Source organism: Halyomorpha halys, unplaced genomic scaffold, assembly GCF_000696795.3.
Source record: "Halyomorpha halys isolate HHAL.00 unplaced genomic scaffold, Hhal_1.1 Scaffold894.1, whole genome shotgun sequence".
In the NCBI taxonomy this organism is placed as follows: domain Eukaryota; kingdom Metazoa; phylum Arthropoda; class Insecta; order Hemiptera; family Pentatomidae; genus Halyomorpha; species Halyomorpha halys.
The window spans coordinates 442,582-458,356 of NW_027110846.1; the positions used below are offsets into that span (position 1 = coordinate 442,582).

Consider the following 15,775-nt stretch of genomic DNA (forward strand, 5'->3'; position numbering starts at 1 on the left):
CATATTAATATTTTTCAGCCTTGGAAAATGAAGCTCGTTAAGGATTAAGGATTGGTTGATATTGTCATTCTAGCACCAGTCAGAAGCTTTTTAGGTCGAAAAATTGATTTGTTACATTTTGTCGTTGTAATCTTTTTACAGCCCTTCAATTTATTCCACAAATTTATACATCAAAATATTTTGAGGTATGTTATTCTGTTATCGATTGAACCGGATTATGCTTGAAGAAGTTTGTCGGGGGGTGCGGTCAGCAAAGAACAACATAAACAAAAAAAACCATATTTATTTATTTTATGCCTAAACCTGGTTTTGTTTATTTATCTTGTTCTTTGCTGACCGCACCCCCCCCCCCCGACAAACTTCTTCAAGCATTAATCTACGGTCAACTATCTACACCTCATTATGAACCTGATTATGTTATTTGTGGGTTATGACAAGGTGACTTCATATTTATGAAAATACTGTTATAATAATATTTCTAAATAAGGTATTATAATCTGTTATTTTCACTATTTATTCTATGATTTAACCACGACCTTATTATGCAGCTGCGTGAACCCGATAGTGTACGGGTTCATGTCGAAGAACTTCAGGGACAGCTTCAGCAAGGCACTGTGCTGCAGGGGACGCGCACCCCGCCGCCAGCTCTCCGTCTCCCACACCAGGACTACCTCCCTCAGGACTCAGGACACACGGGCCTACATCAACTAGCACCAGGTATATACATCTCTTAATAACTATATTCTGTTACTGGCAAGGTACGTCCACAAAGCTTCAATACTCATCACAGAGCGTGACAATAACTATTTTCAGAATAAATTGTGTATTAAATATAAACAGAGAAGAAAATTGTTTTTGTCCAGCTACATTTAATACAGTGAGCTTGCAGTAATATTTTATTAAGTATATAGTATTCTAATAACATCCCGATACCGAAAAATCTATGTTTGTCCAAGGCATGGAGGAGGGGCGAAAATATAAATAATTGTCAAAAGACAACGAAAGAATTAATATAATTGAAGATACAGGAAATTGAACTCGTTACTCAGCACCTTACACACCCATCCAATACGCCGCAATGCTATAACCTGAATTATATTCACCGGGTACAGTTCCCTCAATCAGAGTTGTGTAAGCTTGTAAATTCACCGGTTAACTCATCCTTTTTCGGTCCGAATAGTTTACTTTATACTTTATTTTCAAAAGCTTTAATGCCCTGTTCTTCCCTTAGTGTGAGAACCCACGTTTCGCATCCGTAAATAACAGTTCGAAGGATAATAGTTTTGTAAATTTTAACTTTTGCGTTTTTGGACAGAATGCGGTTTGCAAATTGAAAAATAACAGGAATATCCCGCCTTTAACCTCGCTTTCATATTGTCATAAATTTCGGTTTTTCTAGTTATCGTTGAACCTAAATACTTAAACCTCTCTATCTTTTCAAATGTCCTCCTATATTTATATCACCAAAATTGCTCCCGTTTGTACTGTTGTTCTGACCTAGTTCCTTGTTGGAGATTAACATATTAACGCATATAACGTATAAACATAGTATTTAGTTCTATAGTTTCATGTTCCTTGTCTTCCCTCAGAAATACCAAATCATCACCATACTCAAGAACCGATATTTTATCACCTGAAGTTGAACCCGAGTTCGAATCCGGCTGGGCAAAAATTGTTTTCTGTTACACTTTAGCCGTGAATCAACTCTTGTGGGTTCTGGAGTCCACTCAGCTTCCTAAATTGGGTAAAAATCTGGCGGTCGAGCGTGATTCTGACCAAATCCCCTCCTTGCACAATCGTTGTTCTAGTAACAGTACTTCCTTACAAAGTATTGAACCCCTGACCCTTCACGGTTTGTAGCGGTACAGATTTAATTTTTAATTTTAATGCTTGATTTAAACTGGAGAACCTCTCAGAATAATCATAACCGATTCCTACCTTATTAAACGTTTCGGTCATGCAGATCCGTACTACTACAAAGTAATACTACGACCATCACTCCTACACGGCGCACCACTACTACACTATATCTACCCAGCAGCCCTGAAATCACTACAATACCAAAACAGTACACTACAGAAGATATCTCGAGGGACATCTCTGGAAAGACGTAACATGACACACATTCACTACGAACTACAGTTAGAAACTGTTCAACAACACATCACACGGAGACACATTAAATTCTTTGACAGTCTCCCTGCTTCCTTCAATCCAGTATTCCAGTCTATCACTCCAATCCCCCTTCCTGCGATGTGGCAGGGCAGGAAAGGTTCCAAAAACCCTATCAACATCACCTCATAACTTCTTTCGACTTCTGACTATTTTTCTTATTATTTCACCATTATCTATTATCTTTATTAATTAATGTTTTTATTTTATCTTCTATGCGATACTACACGAGGAGGCCCCTCACCTCCGGATTTAAAAATAGCACCTTTTTAGAATGGATATCTCATAAGTAACAAATAAACATAACAGGTAACCTTAAAATACTAAAGGTAGTAAAAGGTAAGACCCAACACGAATTACTTTTCTTATTCACAGTAATGCACCTATTAACTCATTTTTTCTTTCTGTTTTAGAGAGATCGAAAAAAAAAAAAAAGATCCGTACTAGGTTTACTAACTTCTTTTTTCAATAGGCCCTTATAACTTCTTGTGCAGTTAAAAAACTAATTGATTTAAATGAATTAGTGTTTTTAATTTTTTTTTAAACAGAATATTCTTTTTTCTATAATTAAGAATAATAGCCGAACAATTTAAAGAGCAGTAGATGGCACTCCGAAATCCTGTTATCACCTCGGCCAATCGAAAAATTCACTCTACCTCGAGGCCCTATTTGAATACAAATACGATCCTTTTACGTCATCGAACGGCCTCGCTTTTACAAAGGTTTCGTGAGAAATAAACATCCGAGCTGTCACAAAAAAAGCAGACAGATAAAATGGTACGATATTAAAAAAAAAGGATCCCCTAATGATGGCCTTAAAGCTTCAAAGAGTGACGTATTTATTTTGTCTGCAGAAGTCCTCTTGGGAATTATTTTCGAATAACAGTCATTTATTTTATTTCTATTCCTGTTATTCAGGGTGCGGATATTTTAACCTTCCGACTACCAAGGCTCTCACGAAATATAAATACCACGGTGGTGCTTTCGGGATCCACAACTATTTTTTCAACTTTCAACCTCGCCTTCATGTACAGAAAGTTAAAATATGATGAACAGGTTTTAGTGTGCTGATAACTAACGACGTTGAAATATGTTTTTTTTTTACCTTCTCCCGACAATGAATTTAAAAAAAAAATCCTTTTTTTTCTATCGTAAACTCTTTGATAAAAATAAATAAGTTGTTTACATATTTACCAAATAGTTTGATCGTATAAAAACAGAATTTCTTTTCCTCAATAAGTTAAACTAAATAAAAAAATAATCACACATCTAAAGCATTATTTTTTTACAACTATACAACTTAAAAAAAAATTAAGTTTTGTATTGTTTTTCTTGGGTATAAATAGTATCTTGCACGTTTTCTCACTGCAGTGGTATATATTTTTAAAATATTTGATGTAATATTGCCCAAGAACTGTGGATGCTTCTTTTTCTATCAATTTAATTCTAAATAAATTATGTGAAATATTTTCGCAAATAACAATTTTTTCTCAATATAAAGTTTTTTTTTTAAATAAAACAAGGAATTTCACATATGATTTTTCCCAAAGGATCCCACCCTCTCAAAATCTAATAAATTGTAAATCTATATCTAAAATTACGACTAAGCTTTTAATATTCTAAAGTAAAGCTAAAGACTTCCATTTACTTACTGAAACTTATGTTACATACGCCTCGAAATTTAGAGTACAGCTGAGAAGCCTCAAGATTCAAAAACCTTTGAAACAATGCAAAAGAAAAGGGCAAGGATTCTGATTTGAAAAACATTATTAAAAATTATTTTCTTAAAACTTTTGATACTGGAGATTGTTGAGGTGGTGTAGTTGATAATCTTTTGGATAGTCGGACTCTACAATCGGCAATGTGAGCTACTCTACACCAGAAGGCAACGTGTGGTCAAACAGCTTAGGCAGCAGGTTACAAGATGGCTAAAACTAAAAATAAAACATGAGTTAGTAAATTTCATTACGTATGTGTTACATATATCAAATTGAATACAACCTGATGGTACTTGAAGTTATACATACTTAGCTGGTGTTTGATGTGTCCTTTCTGTGAGAACTCTGCTAAAAGATTTGGAGCTGCGGAACCAAAGAATTAGTCTTACGAGTGCAAGCCTTAAGTCTTGGAAGGATGGAAACAGCTCTGTAGGCTATGACTCGGCAGGCACGAAGTCTCTGACTGAGTATTAGCCACACGTCTTTGCTATAAGATTAATGGTGTTGGAAAGGTGACCATCTGGTATCAGCGTGAAATAATGCAAATCAAATCGTTTTAAATCCTGTTGGAACAATATACTGAACATGAATATGTCTGGTGCTCTCTGGTGGGAAGATTTGAAGATGCTGGTAATGGCGGGAAGCGATGAAGGTGTAAGCTCATTTGTACAAGAGCAAGGAAGAAAAAAAGGCAGTTATCTCACCTCAATTTTTTATTACTTTAATGAAAACTATGTATAATTAATAGTCAAAATTGATGAGTCTGCCAAGTATAGGTAGGGAGAATAAAAAATGGTGGGTGTTTCAAAACCTTAAAAAAACTAATTTTTCATTCGGAGCTCTATATCTCAAAAACTACCAACAACACTAAAACAATCTAAGAGAACATTATTTAAAGAAGAGTAAATTTGCTGAAATATTAGCCCTAATATAATAATAGCTATTTACGTCCATTAGTTCTCGAGATATAGCTTTTTAAAAAGCAAAATTTCTTAAAAATCTACTGAAATATTAGTAGCTAATTTATTTTGAGAAATCTATATCTCATGAACTATGTGACGTACAGATGTCTATTAGCACTCAAATTAAAGCTAGTTTAATGGACTATAAAGAAGTTTATGACCTTTACCTTCGTAGGAATAGTAGTTTTCATGATATTTGCTAAAATAAATTGATTTATTGTTGTTCGGACAATAAGCTTGATTTATGAAAAACTTCATTCCAGAAACCATTGGACGTACAGATGTCTGTCAGCGTTCAAATTGAAGCTAGTTAAATTTACTACAAAATAGTTTATTATGTTTATCTTTGTAGGAGTAGTAGTTTTTATGATATTTGACAAAATGTTAATTTCTAGTTGTTTGTATAAAATGTTGGATTATTGAAAAAATATATCTCTAGATCCGTAAGACGCACATATGTCTGCCAACACTCAAAATAAAGGAAATTTAACTTACTATAAAGTAATTTATGATACTTATCTTCGTAGGGGTAGTAGTTTTTATGATATTCACATATTAATATAAATTTGGCAAATGAAAATTTGTCGGAACAACTATAAATCAATTTATTTTGGCAAATTTCATGTAAACTATTACCCTTACGAAGATAAACATCATAAACTACTTTATAGCTCATTAAACTAGCTTTAATATGAGTGCCAATAGACATCTGTACGTCAAATGGTTTTTGAGATATAAATTTTTCAAAATAAATTCATCAACTACTGATGATCTTTCAGTACGTCCCATACAACATTTTTATGAAATGTTGCTTTTTAAAAAGCTACATCTTGAAAACTTTTAACGTAAATAACTCTATTTAGGCTCATATTTTAGCAAATTTACTCTTCTTTAAATGACGTTGTCTTAGGTTTTATTGTGTTGTTCCTACTTTATATAATATAAAGCTCCGAATGAAAAATTAGTTTTTTTAATCGCTTTGATATAGCCATTTTTTATTCCCCCTACCTATACTTGGCAGACTCATCAATTTTGACTATTAATTATACATAGTTTTCATTAAAGTAATAAAAAATTGGGGTGAGATAACTGCCTTTTTTCTCCTCTTGGGCTCTTGTACTACATGGATAGCGTCGCTTCAAGATACTTATTTTGACTACTGAAAGATTCATGTAATGATCATTCCTCATCTGTTTTTGTACATTGGACTCTAGGTATATGATTTTTCTTAGACATTTCTCAATTTTATTGTTGTATTGTACACATTTTTGTTATTTTACCTGCGCTTTAATTTGAAAGGTTCACAAAGCTTTGCCCGTATACATTTGCGGGTCGAATCCACAATAAAGTTAAACATTTCTGGGTCTTTTAATCTTAGTTTTTACCCTCAGATCCACAAAACGATTTTAAAGAACTGGTTAATACGATTTGTATTATAAATTAATTTTACATGCAGCTTTGTTTCCCACTGATGGAAGCAGACGATTGAAAATTACTTATTAACGCATCCTCTTTTAGTAAAGAGATCTTAGCAAGGATGGTAATCTACTGAAGGAAAACAGAAATTAATCCTTAATGAGAAATCTTTATTTATGAACCTTCTGGATTTGGACGCTTCGTATTCATTTAAATATTAATCTGCCTTGCACAAATGTCAAAAGCTTTCTAATTCGAATTAAGTTTTAACTGTGCTATAATTATTAAATCATTCTTCACAATTGCGGCAACTGTCTAAATAAACAAAACCATCATAATAATTATTTTATAACTTGAGTTATAAATATTTGAAATACTTTTTAAAGGTCTAAGAGGACTGAAATTTTGGAAAATTAAACAGCAATAGAAATGTGATGACAAATAAGAATTTTAAACTTTGGGTGAAGGGACTAGTAGTTCCCGAAATACTGGGTTCTGCCACCCCCTTTCCAGGAAAAATATTACTTAGCGCACTCTAGAAATTATTTTTTTTTTAATGTTAATAATAATTAATAGGAAATATATATATGTATTAATATTTCTACCTTTTTTGAAAAAACATAGCAAAGAAAGTTGTAAATTATAAACATTGAACTTTGAAATTATGAAACTATTTATTGAACTCAGAATAGAATGTAATACAAAAAAAAGCTAAAACATTCGAGATCATCTTAATGAGAAGGATGAATCTGGTCTGCTGCTTTCAATTTAGTAATACTCGGCTCCAGTAATATTGTTGACCGTGACAACTTGTAGTTATTCATCGCCCCCCAAATGCACCTGTGGCCATCACCGCCCCCCTGAATCGCTGCAGCACCCACCAGGGGGTGGTGGCACCCACTTTGGGAATCACTGTTCCAGACTGAGGCTGTTTTCATGTGTTGGCCACCTTTTCGGCCGTAAAGGTGGTTTCAATGACTCAAATTAAGGGTTAATACAGTACTGGAGACTATCAAAGAATTTAATGTGCCTCCTTGAAATGTGTTCTGACACCGTCGACAGTATAAGTGCAGTATCTACGTAGTCAGTTTTCGCTCTTTGCAGTAAAGTTTATTTTACGCCTGAGCATATTACTCATAGGAGGAATGTAGGAGTTTCTTCTCTCTTGTTTGTCATACGTTATCCAGCATAGATGCTCCGTAGAGCAGATCCGGTCTGAGCACACTTTTCTATAACATTAATTTGAGGGAGCATGAAACCATAGAATCTTAACTACTGTTTAAGGAAAGGGACTCAACCCCTTCTCTCTTCTCCCCTCTCCTCCAATTTTTTTTTAATAAGTTATTTATTGTTATGTAAGTTATTTGTTATTATATAAAAATATATACAAGTAAAGTTGCTGTTAGTGATAAAATAACATAATACAAACATGTAGAGGATAGAACTCCATAACATATCCATTGATAGAACTCCAATAACATAGAGGAGAAGATCTCGAGGCCATCTTCTTTCCAGACGCCTAGGAGAATTATTGGGTAAGGAAGGGGAAACTAGGTTAGAAACAACTGGGTTTGGATGGTCCGAAAGTTTATTATGGAAGGATTAGTATCTGGTTCTGGCCATATCGAGAACAAATGGAACAGTGAGGTCCAGATGGATGACAATTCGGACAAAGTAAGGAGTAATTTTACGACGAATTGGATTTGGGAGGAATTCGATGGTTTAATGGAGCTCCAAAGCCCCAAAATTTAAAAATACTTTCTCTTAATTTTATCAGTAAATAAAAATTATATGTTATTTCAAAAATAAAATTTGTTAGTCGAGAAAATATTGTATTTTACACTTCTCAATAATTATTTATTGCATAACGAACTGCATACTACAAAGTGACCCCACAATGTTCCTGTCTTCTGTTAGTTTTTTTCCGAAAGCCTACCCGTTCTCGAGGAAAAACGTTTCATTTAAACGAAAACTGTCTTGTTTCTGCAATTACCATGCTGTCATACATTCAAAATCATAACGTATTATGAAAGGAAATAAGTTTATATAATTAAAATTTCAATTGTGTAGGTGTCCAAAGGTTCCAGTGCTATTACTGGTGTACCGGTGAAGTAGTTGTCAGACAAAAGTTTTAACACCTGTGACATAGTATATTCTGTTTATAGAAGTTATTTCGAGACAGTTTTGACGTCATAGTAAGTTTAAGGAGACTGCTCCTATTTCAGTGAAACAGTAGTCTCTTGAAACAGTTAAATGTAACTGTTTAATGAAAGAAACTTTTTGTTTCAATTAAACAAATGGCTACCAAACAGTGATTAGGAGAAAGCACGGTTAGTCCTCACCGATCTCCATTAAACTTTTTTTGTTGACTACATCGAAAAAAATTCGACACATGTCCAACTGTCCACCCAATGGGCCAGAGGAGCTGAGAAAACAAATAAAACACTCTACAACATACACACTAAACACTACAATATACACTCCTTTATTTCGTATCTCGAGTAAAAAAAAAAAAAATGCTATCAGCATTGTCCTAAAACGATTATTGTCCTGCAGATCAAAAGAAAAATACGGTGGTTGAAAAATAATTGTTGTTTTTTTGGTTAAATAAATATGTAAAGCTATTAAAATTATTAAGTAAACTAATGTTATAGATTTTTTATCACAAAAAAAATTTAATTTTGAAGAGGTTCTAAGCCACGAAATTAGGATTAGTTTTAAAGCACAGATCTCGGCTTTAGTTTATTTGATTTTGACGTTTATAGACTCACCAGAAAAAAAAAAGAATATTTTTTGCATTCATTTAAAAAACTTCTGGCTTATCTGATGAGGTGAATGTAAAAATGTGTGATTAGAGAAAAAAAAAATTAGCTTTTCATATCTTGTGTTAAATTTTGTTTTAGCACTTCACGTTTTTGAAAAAAAAACCAAACATTTTTTAGAATCTAAAAATAAAAATTGTTCACAGTTTTGAAAGTCTTAATTTTTGGTGGGGAAAAAATACACCCATGAAAATGGGAAAGAAGATACTTCCCTGTTTCTAACAAGTTCTAAAAAGTCGAAATTATATAAACCCAAGTCTAGATTAGAGTTCCAAAACCATTTTGCGGCTTTCAAAATTTTGAACTTCCTCAGAACTGAAAAAAAAAATTGATCGAAATCGGTGAGGCCTTGCACTTAGTTAAGAAAGTGAGTTCTGGATGGCTGAGGCAGACAGGTTTGCTAATTAGTCGGCCATTACATTACCAAGTATGTGAACATAATTGGAAACTGACTTTAATAACAACTTGTTTATTTAATTTTTGGGAAATGCTCATATTTTAGTTCTTCTCAAGCCTATATATATATTTCTCAGATACAAAAGAATTTCCTCCTGTTTATGAACTAACTTGTTTATTCCTCTCACCTTTAACATTTTCAATTCTATTGTGACAACATTATTTCCAATTTTTCAGGCAATTACATTTACATGCTATTTATTCAGATGGGTCAACTGAAGTTGTGTAGGTATTAAACTTCAAAAATGTAGTAGGCTCATGTAAAATTTAAATATATCAATTCCAATTCAATTATTTTATAGGAACTTAAGAAATAAATCAATAATCATGATAATTTGTATAAACCTCATTTCAGTATTCAGGCAAAGTTACTTAATTCAATCCTATTGGTAAATTTTTTTGCAACTGTTTTAGGCGATGCTTCTTCGGAACCTTTCGTCCCAAAGAAGAGAGTCGGTAATGACAGTCTACACCAAAGTGTAATTTATCAAAGACAAAACTGTTTTTAAAAATATGATGAAATTGCTTAACATTCATTTCTAGGCCTAGTGACAGTGTATCAAAAGCCTGATGGCAAACTGTTTTATGGAATGGTCATGCTCAGAGGTTAAATTAAGTGTTATAAAGTTCTGTACCTTCAACTTAGTAGTTTTATCTATATGTAATTAGAGATATATTTTTCAAATGTATTATTTTATGTGTTTAGTCTTAGAATAAAATGTCTGTGATTTGTATAAGAGAAAAACAAAAAAAGTAAAAGAGGCGGTCTATTCTAAACTCTAGTGAGAAATCAGATTGCTTTGTTAAGTCCATTTTAAAACTTATCAAAAAGCAATCAATGTATTTCTGGAACAATATCTCCTTGTTCCACAAAACTTCTTATTAATATAATTCTGTTGTATTGATGTTTAAATTATTCAATTGCATCTTTCATCACTAAACAGTTCAGCATCAGTTCAAACCTTAAGTTAAGAACAATTTAATCCAGAATACATTTTTTCAGAGTCAGTCAAATTGCAAAGGTTTTTTTTTTATCGACAAAAAATTTTTAAAAAATGATTTTCTCTAAAAATCGGCACTTCTCTATTCAACTCCACTAAAACTAATAAAAAAGTAAATGAATTATCAGGAATATATTTTATATTATTATAGTACATATGTTACTTTGTTCCTTACAGGAAAGCTTTGTGTCTAGGTTTATGCCGATCTCTAAGTATTATTAATTGGACAACATACAGGTTTAGGTTAAAAGAAAATGAAAATAAACTAAAGACAAATTAAAATTTAATGTATTTAAAAACAAATAGAAGTTTGGGAAAAGCCAATAAAGAAATTTGTTAAAAGCTTTTGTCAGCCATCAATACTAAACCTCTGTTTAGGTCATTAGAATCCACAATAGTAATTAAGTTAAATTACTATGTTAAAAATAAAAATATCATACTAAATATATAATATTTGGTACCTATATTATCTAATTGTTAGTTTTGGTATCATGTATGTAGGCATGTACTTCATTAGTTTTATATGTTGTAATGTACATAATAAAATGATATTGTACAAACATAAACATAACCTGATTTTCAGAGCTGCAATTGTAAATAATCTACTATTATTAATTCATAAAACATATGTTACTCGAGCTGGTGCGAACATTGAACTAGTCACTATCTTGCCCATACCTCATTACCATAACTAAGGGTATTGATGTCATAGATAGAGTTAAGCCTGTAAATAAATAAATGTATTTATATCATTTATGCAATATAAGTAATTCTTCATATCGATAATTTTAGTTTGAGGGCACCCTCAAATTGTATGTAAATTTACATAAATTACAGGGTTAATTTCCCTCTTAAATTATAGTTGATCTGTATAGAATCTTTAGTATCATGATAGGTTGCATGGAATGTAAATATCGTGTTACAAGAATTAAAATATCTATGTGCTAGTTACTTCAGAGCTTAAATTTTAAATTGTATGTCATTATTGAAGTGTATCATTTTATTCTTATTCAGTTCAACCTGTGACCGAATTTAATTATCTGAATGCTGATGTAATTCATAATAAATGGGAAATGTTTATTAAATTAAAAAATAACCTAAGGACAAATAAATCACATGAGGAGTGACAATAGGTCATTGATCCTTCAACATCATACAATATTATAATACTCTATTTCATGAAATTTTAGTTATCATAACCATTAAAAAAAAAATTCCATCAGCAATCAGAGATAAATTATTAGATTAAAAGGTATAATCTTAAGATAGGATAAGAAAATATTTGTTCAAGAATCATCATCAAACTAAAGAACATTTTTTTCTCAAAGTTGCCCATGACAATTAATGTTACATCCCTTTTCAAAAGATAAAAAGTATTTGGATGGTTAGTTCTTTTCTCAATTTACTTCTTAAAATTCATTTTGGTGGCATTGACCAATATTAAAAATAATTATATGTCTTTTAACTATACTGTTTTAAGCTTTGGAGGGTAAATATTCCTCTGTTTTATAATGGACAAATCATGGATATGATCAAACAAGCCTTTTCTTTGGCATTTGAACCATTTATGTTTTATGTTTGAAATAATGCCAAGTGTATCAACTCTATGATGTACATGTTTCCATAATTAGCCATGTTCAAGAAAGTAAATACTTTTTCAACCAATTTAATATTTTCTAAAAGTTAAGCAGACCTTGATAGAGCATAAACAATGCTGTGAGTAAACAAGATTTATTCTTAATTTTATTGATAAAATGTTATTAGTTCAAATTAAATAACAAACTGCATTCATTGTTGGATCCAAAACTGAATTCATCTGATTTATTTCAATGGATCGGTCATATTGGGTAGAAGTCAATTTTATAATCATTAATGATGATTGTCAATGGACATGATGAATAAAGGTGCTGTCACCAAATTGTATTTACATATATATATACATATTGAAATTTCCTTTTTGAGCTTCTTGCATCAAACATTGTGTAAAATTAATTTTAAAAAGTAGTACTAATTGAACAGGAAAAATGTATATTAAGAATGGAGTTTGTTATTGAATTTGAACTTTGAATCCCACAAAATTGAGTGAATTTTTTTCTACAGGTAACTCATAGTTGCGATCTTCATTTTTTCAATAACAGTTCCATTGTACTTGATGGTATGTTGAGAATATTAGCATACTCTTCATAATGGCAACTTTAGATAAGGTGTGCGATTTGGTTTAGATAAGTAAATTGGTTTAAAAAGTACTAATTGAACTGAAAAAAGCTATATTGAAAATTCTGATTGTTTTGACATAAAATATCATAATAAATAATGATTTATTTATCAATTATTCATAACATACTCACTTTTCTTGGATTACCGATTTCAATTTCATTTATTTATTGTAGAATAGTCCAAAAATACATTTAGGAACTTCAATTTTTTTTTTTAAATAAAATTTTTTCTATAAATAATATTTCCTAAATAATATTAATTCCATAAAAGTTCTTTGTAAACATTAAATTAATTCATATATGAGGAGAAGATGGTTGGGGGTGCTGTAAGTGAAAACACAAATAATTAAATATTTATTTATAAGTGCCAACAGCCATAATTTCAGTTCTTCATCAGGCCTAAGAACAAAAAAGAAAACAACTATAATGAATTAAAAGAATTACAGAATAAATAGAAAATAACTGACAATGCTGATACATAGTGTTGAAAGAAAATATATAGACTAAATATTATAAGAAAATAATATACAATAAGATTTCTTAGACCATACATTTTCTTTCAACACTTTGTATCTCTATTGCCAATTATTTTCAAATTATTCTGTAATTCCTTTCATTCATTATGGTTCTTATCTTATTTCTTGTTCTTAGCCCTGATGAAGAGCTGAAATTCTGGAAGAAATGTTGACAATAATAAGTTTTCACTTAATTTGCGTTCTTCACTGACCACAACCCTCATGTATCTTCTCCTCATATGTATTTATAAATTAATTCATACATAGAGAAACATTTTATAGTTTGTTTGTTTTTTTCATGGATTTATTGATATCAAATCATTAATTTTCCAGATTGAATAAATGCTTTTTTTAAATCTTTATGTCTTCATACATCAAATAAATTATTCAATATTTATCCAATATGAAGTAATTTTTTTTTAATTATCTGGTTGAAAAAGTAGAATTCATTAACATTACATTAAATCTTAAACAATATGTAACCTCCATACTAATAATTTCTCTATTTATTCAACATTGCTATAAATGCACTGATTAAAACACCCACTTTCAAATACTCTAACAGCTGTTTTTCCCCAAAAGAAAGGAAACAGTAAATAAATTTCTAAATAATATTCATCTACTCTCTATTTAAATTGCTCATCATTTGGCTGTAATTTTTTAATCACCCCTTCAAAAGATGCATTTCATTAAAAACTAATTAAAATTCTACATTAGCTGATCAACAAACCTAAAAAGTAATCATGAAACTTTGTTCATAAATAATAATAAAAGTTTTTCTCAAGAAAATAAATTTAAATGAAGTGATTCAATTTGGTTTATTTAGTTTACTTTGAAACAGATATTAGAATCAAGGTAATACAGATTAAATTACATATCATTAATAACTTTTTTATTTTTTCCATAAAATTCAAACATTTTGATCAAAAGCTGTGATTAAGTTAAATAACAGACAATTAATTACTAGTGTTGGGTATATTATTCAAATAAATCTTTTTTGAATGATATTTTAAACAAAAACTGTATTTATTATTCAATATTTCTTACTAAATATTGAAATTTGTTATTATATGAATAATTCTTTGTTCATTCATAATTTAATTACCTGAATATAGTATGTTGCCTTTGAAACAATATTCATTCAGTATATTTTGAATAAATTTAGTAGATTATTATTTTTATTTTTATATACAATTATTCTTTTTTTTTTCTTTTCACTTCTCAGCAGAGTAAATACTTAAACCTAAATTTGAATTTAAAGTAATCTTTATGATGACATGTAGCTTAACTTCTATGAATCATTATATTCAGATTCCTTAGATCCTTCAATTGATATAAATAATTTTAATGAATATGAAATAATTATAAAATTCTAAAAATTATCTGGTAAAAAAAAAAACAATCTATCAAAGATGTTTGTGTATATCCTATCTCTTACATTTATTAATTATTGGTGCTGAATATTAGTGAAAATTAAAATTTTGATTAATTATTATAGATTGAAATCATTCATTAATTCAGTTTCATTATCATTTTAGCATGTTCACCATACCCCATGGAAGCAAACCATTATCCAGATATAGATGACAGTATGATGAATATGTTGCATCAATATATACAATAGGGTAGTGTATTCACATCTCTATTACATTTTCAACCTACAAAAATTTCAATTTTATCAGTAATTTTAAAGTTTGAGATACTAATCATTTTGAATCTGCTAATTCATACTGGAGAACAAAGTTGTAAAAGAAAATTGATTTTATTTTTAAACATATCTTGCCCAACACTTACCTGCCAACAGGTGGTTTATTTTTATTTTTTATAAAATTTGTGAATATTTATTGAATTGATAAGAATTTATAGATAAGAATATATTGATATATATTAACAATTAAAAATTGTAAAAAGACAAGGTAACTTATTAATACTTGTTTTTGGCTAAAATCACAACATTATAAACAAATTGATGTTTCTTGTAAGAATTTCTCTTCAGTGTACATTGTGTATTTAATAATTATAACCAATATTATTTATAATTGTTAATTTATCGAAAATACAACCTCATAGTCACTTACGTTAGTTTATTATTGTTTCCTTTCAAATAATATATGAATCTAGCACAGCAAAGTTCATTTTGTATAGCTTAAGTATAACCCTAATAAAACTAACAAAAGATAAAGGTAAAGAAAAAAAAAGGATAAAACAACAAACATTCCATAGAGGCATGGGTATACCAAGTCCAAATATCCATTAGATAATGCTGTCTGCATTAGCTAAGCAGCTAGTGCCCGCATAGTTAAGGAGTGACCAAAGAAAAAGAATTAGTTAGCCTATTCTCAATAAACTGTGAGGGTTAGTGCACCATCTAGCCATAGGAAGCACAAGGTTTTGGTAGAGGATTACTCAATATACAATAGTTTAAGTAAGTCAAGAAGGCTCTGGGAGTGGGAGTGAGGAGATAAAGGCCAAAGGACATTCTTAGCTTGGCATTGGA

At 30.4% G+C, this 15,775-nt stretch overlaps 1 protein-coding gene across 2 annotated transcripts in view; it reads left to right on the forward strand.

Annotated features, from left to right (window-relative positions):
• Positions 1–15,360, forward strand: part of LOC106686894 (QRFP-like peptide receptor) — a 390,629-nt gene extending 375,269 nt beyond the window's left edge. For both annotated transcript variants that reach the window (XM_014430488.2, XM_014430489.2), the window contains 2 exons: positions 549–717; positions 9,961–15,360. In XM_014430488.2, the coding sequence (XP_014285974.1) occupies positions 549–711 (163 nt within the window). In that variant the 3' untranslated portion in view covers positions 712–717; positions 9,961–15,360. The remainder of the gene's footprint in view (positions 1–548; positions 718–9,960) is intronic.
• Positions 15,361–15,775: the final 415 nt, after the last annotated feature.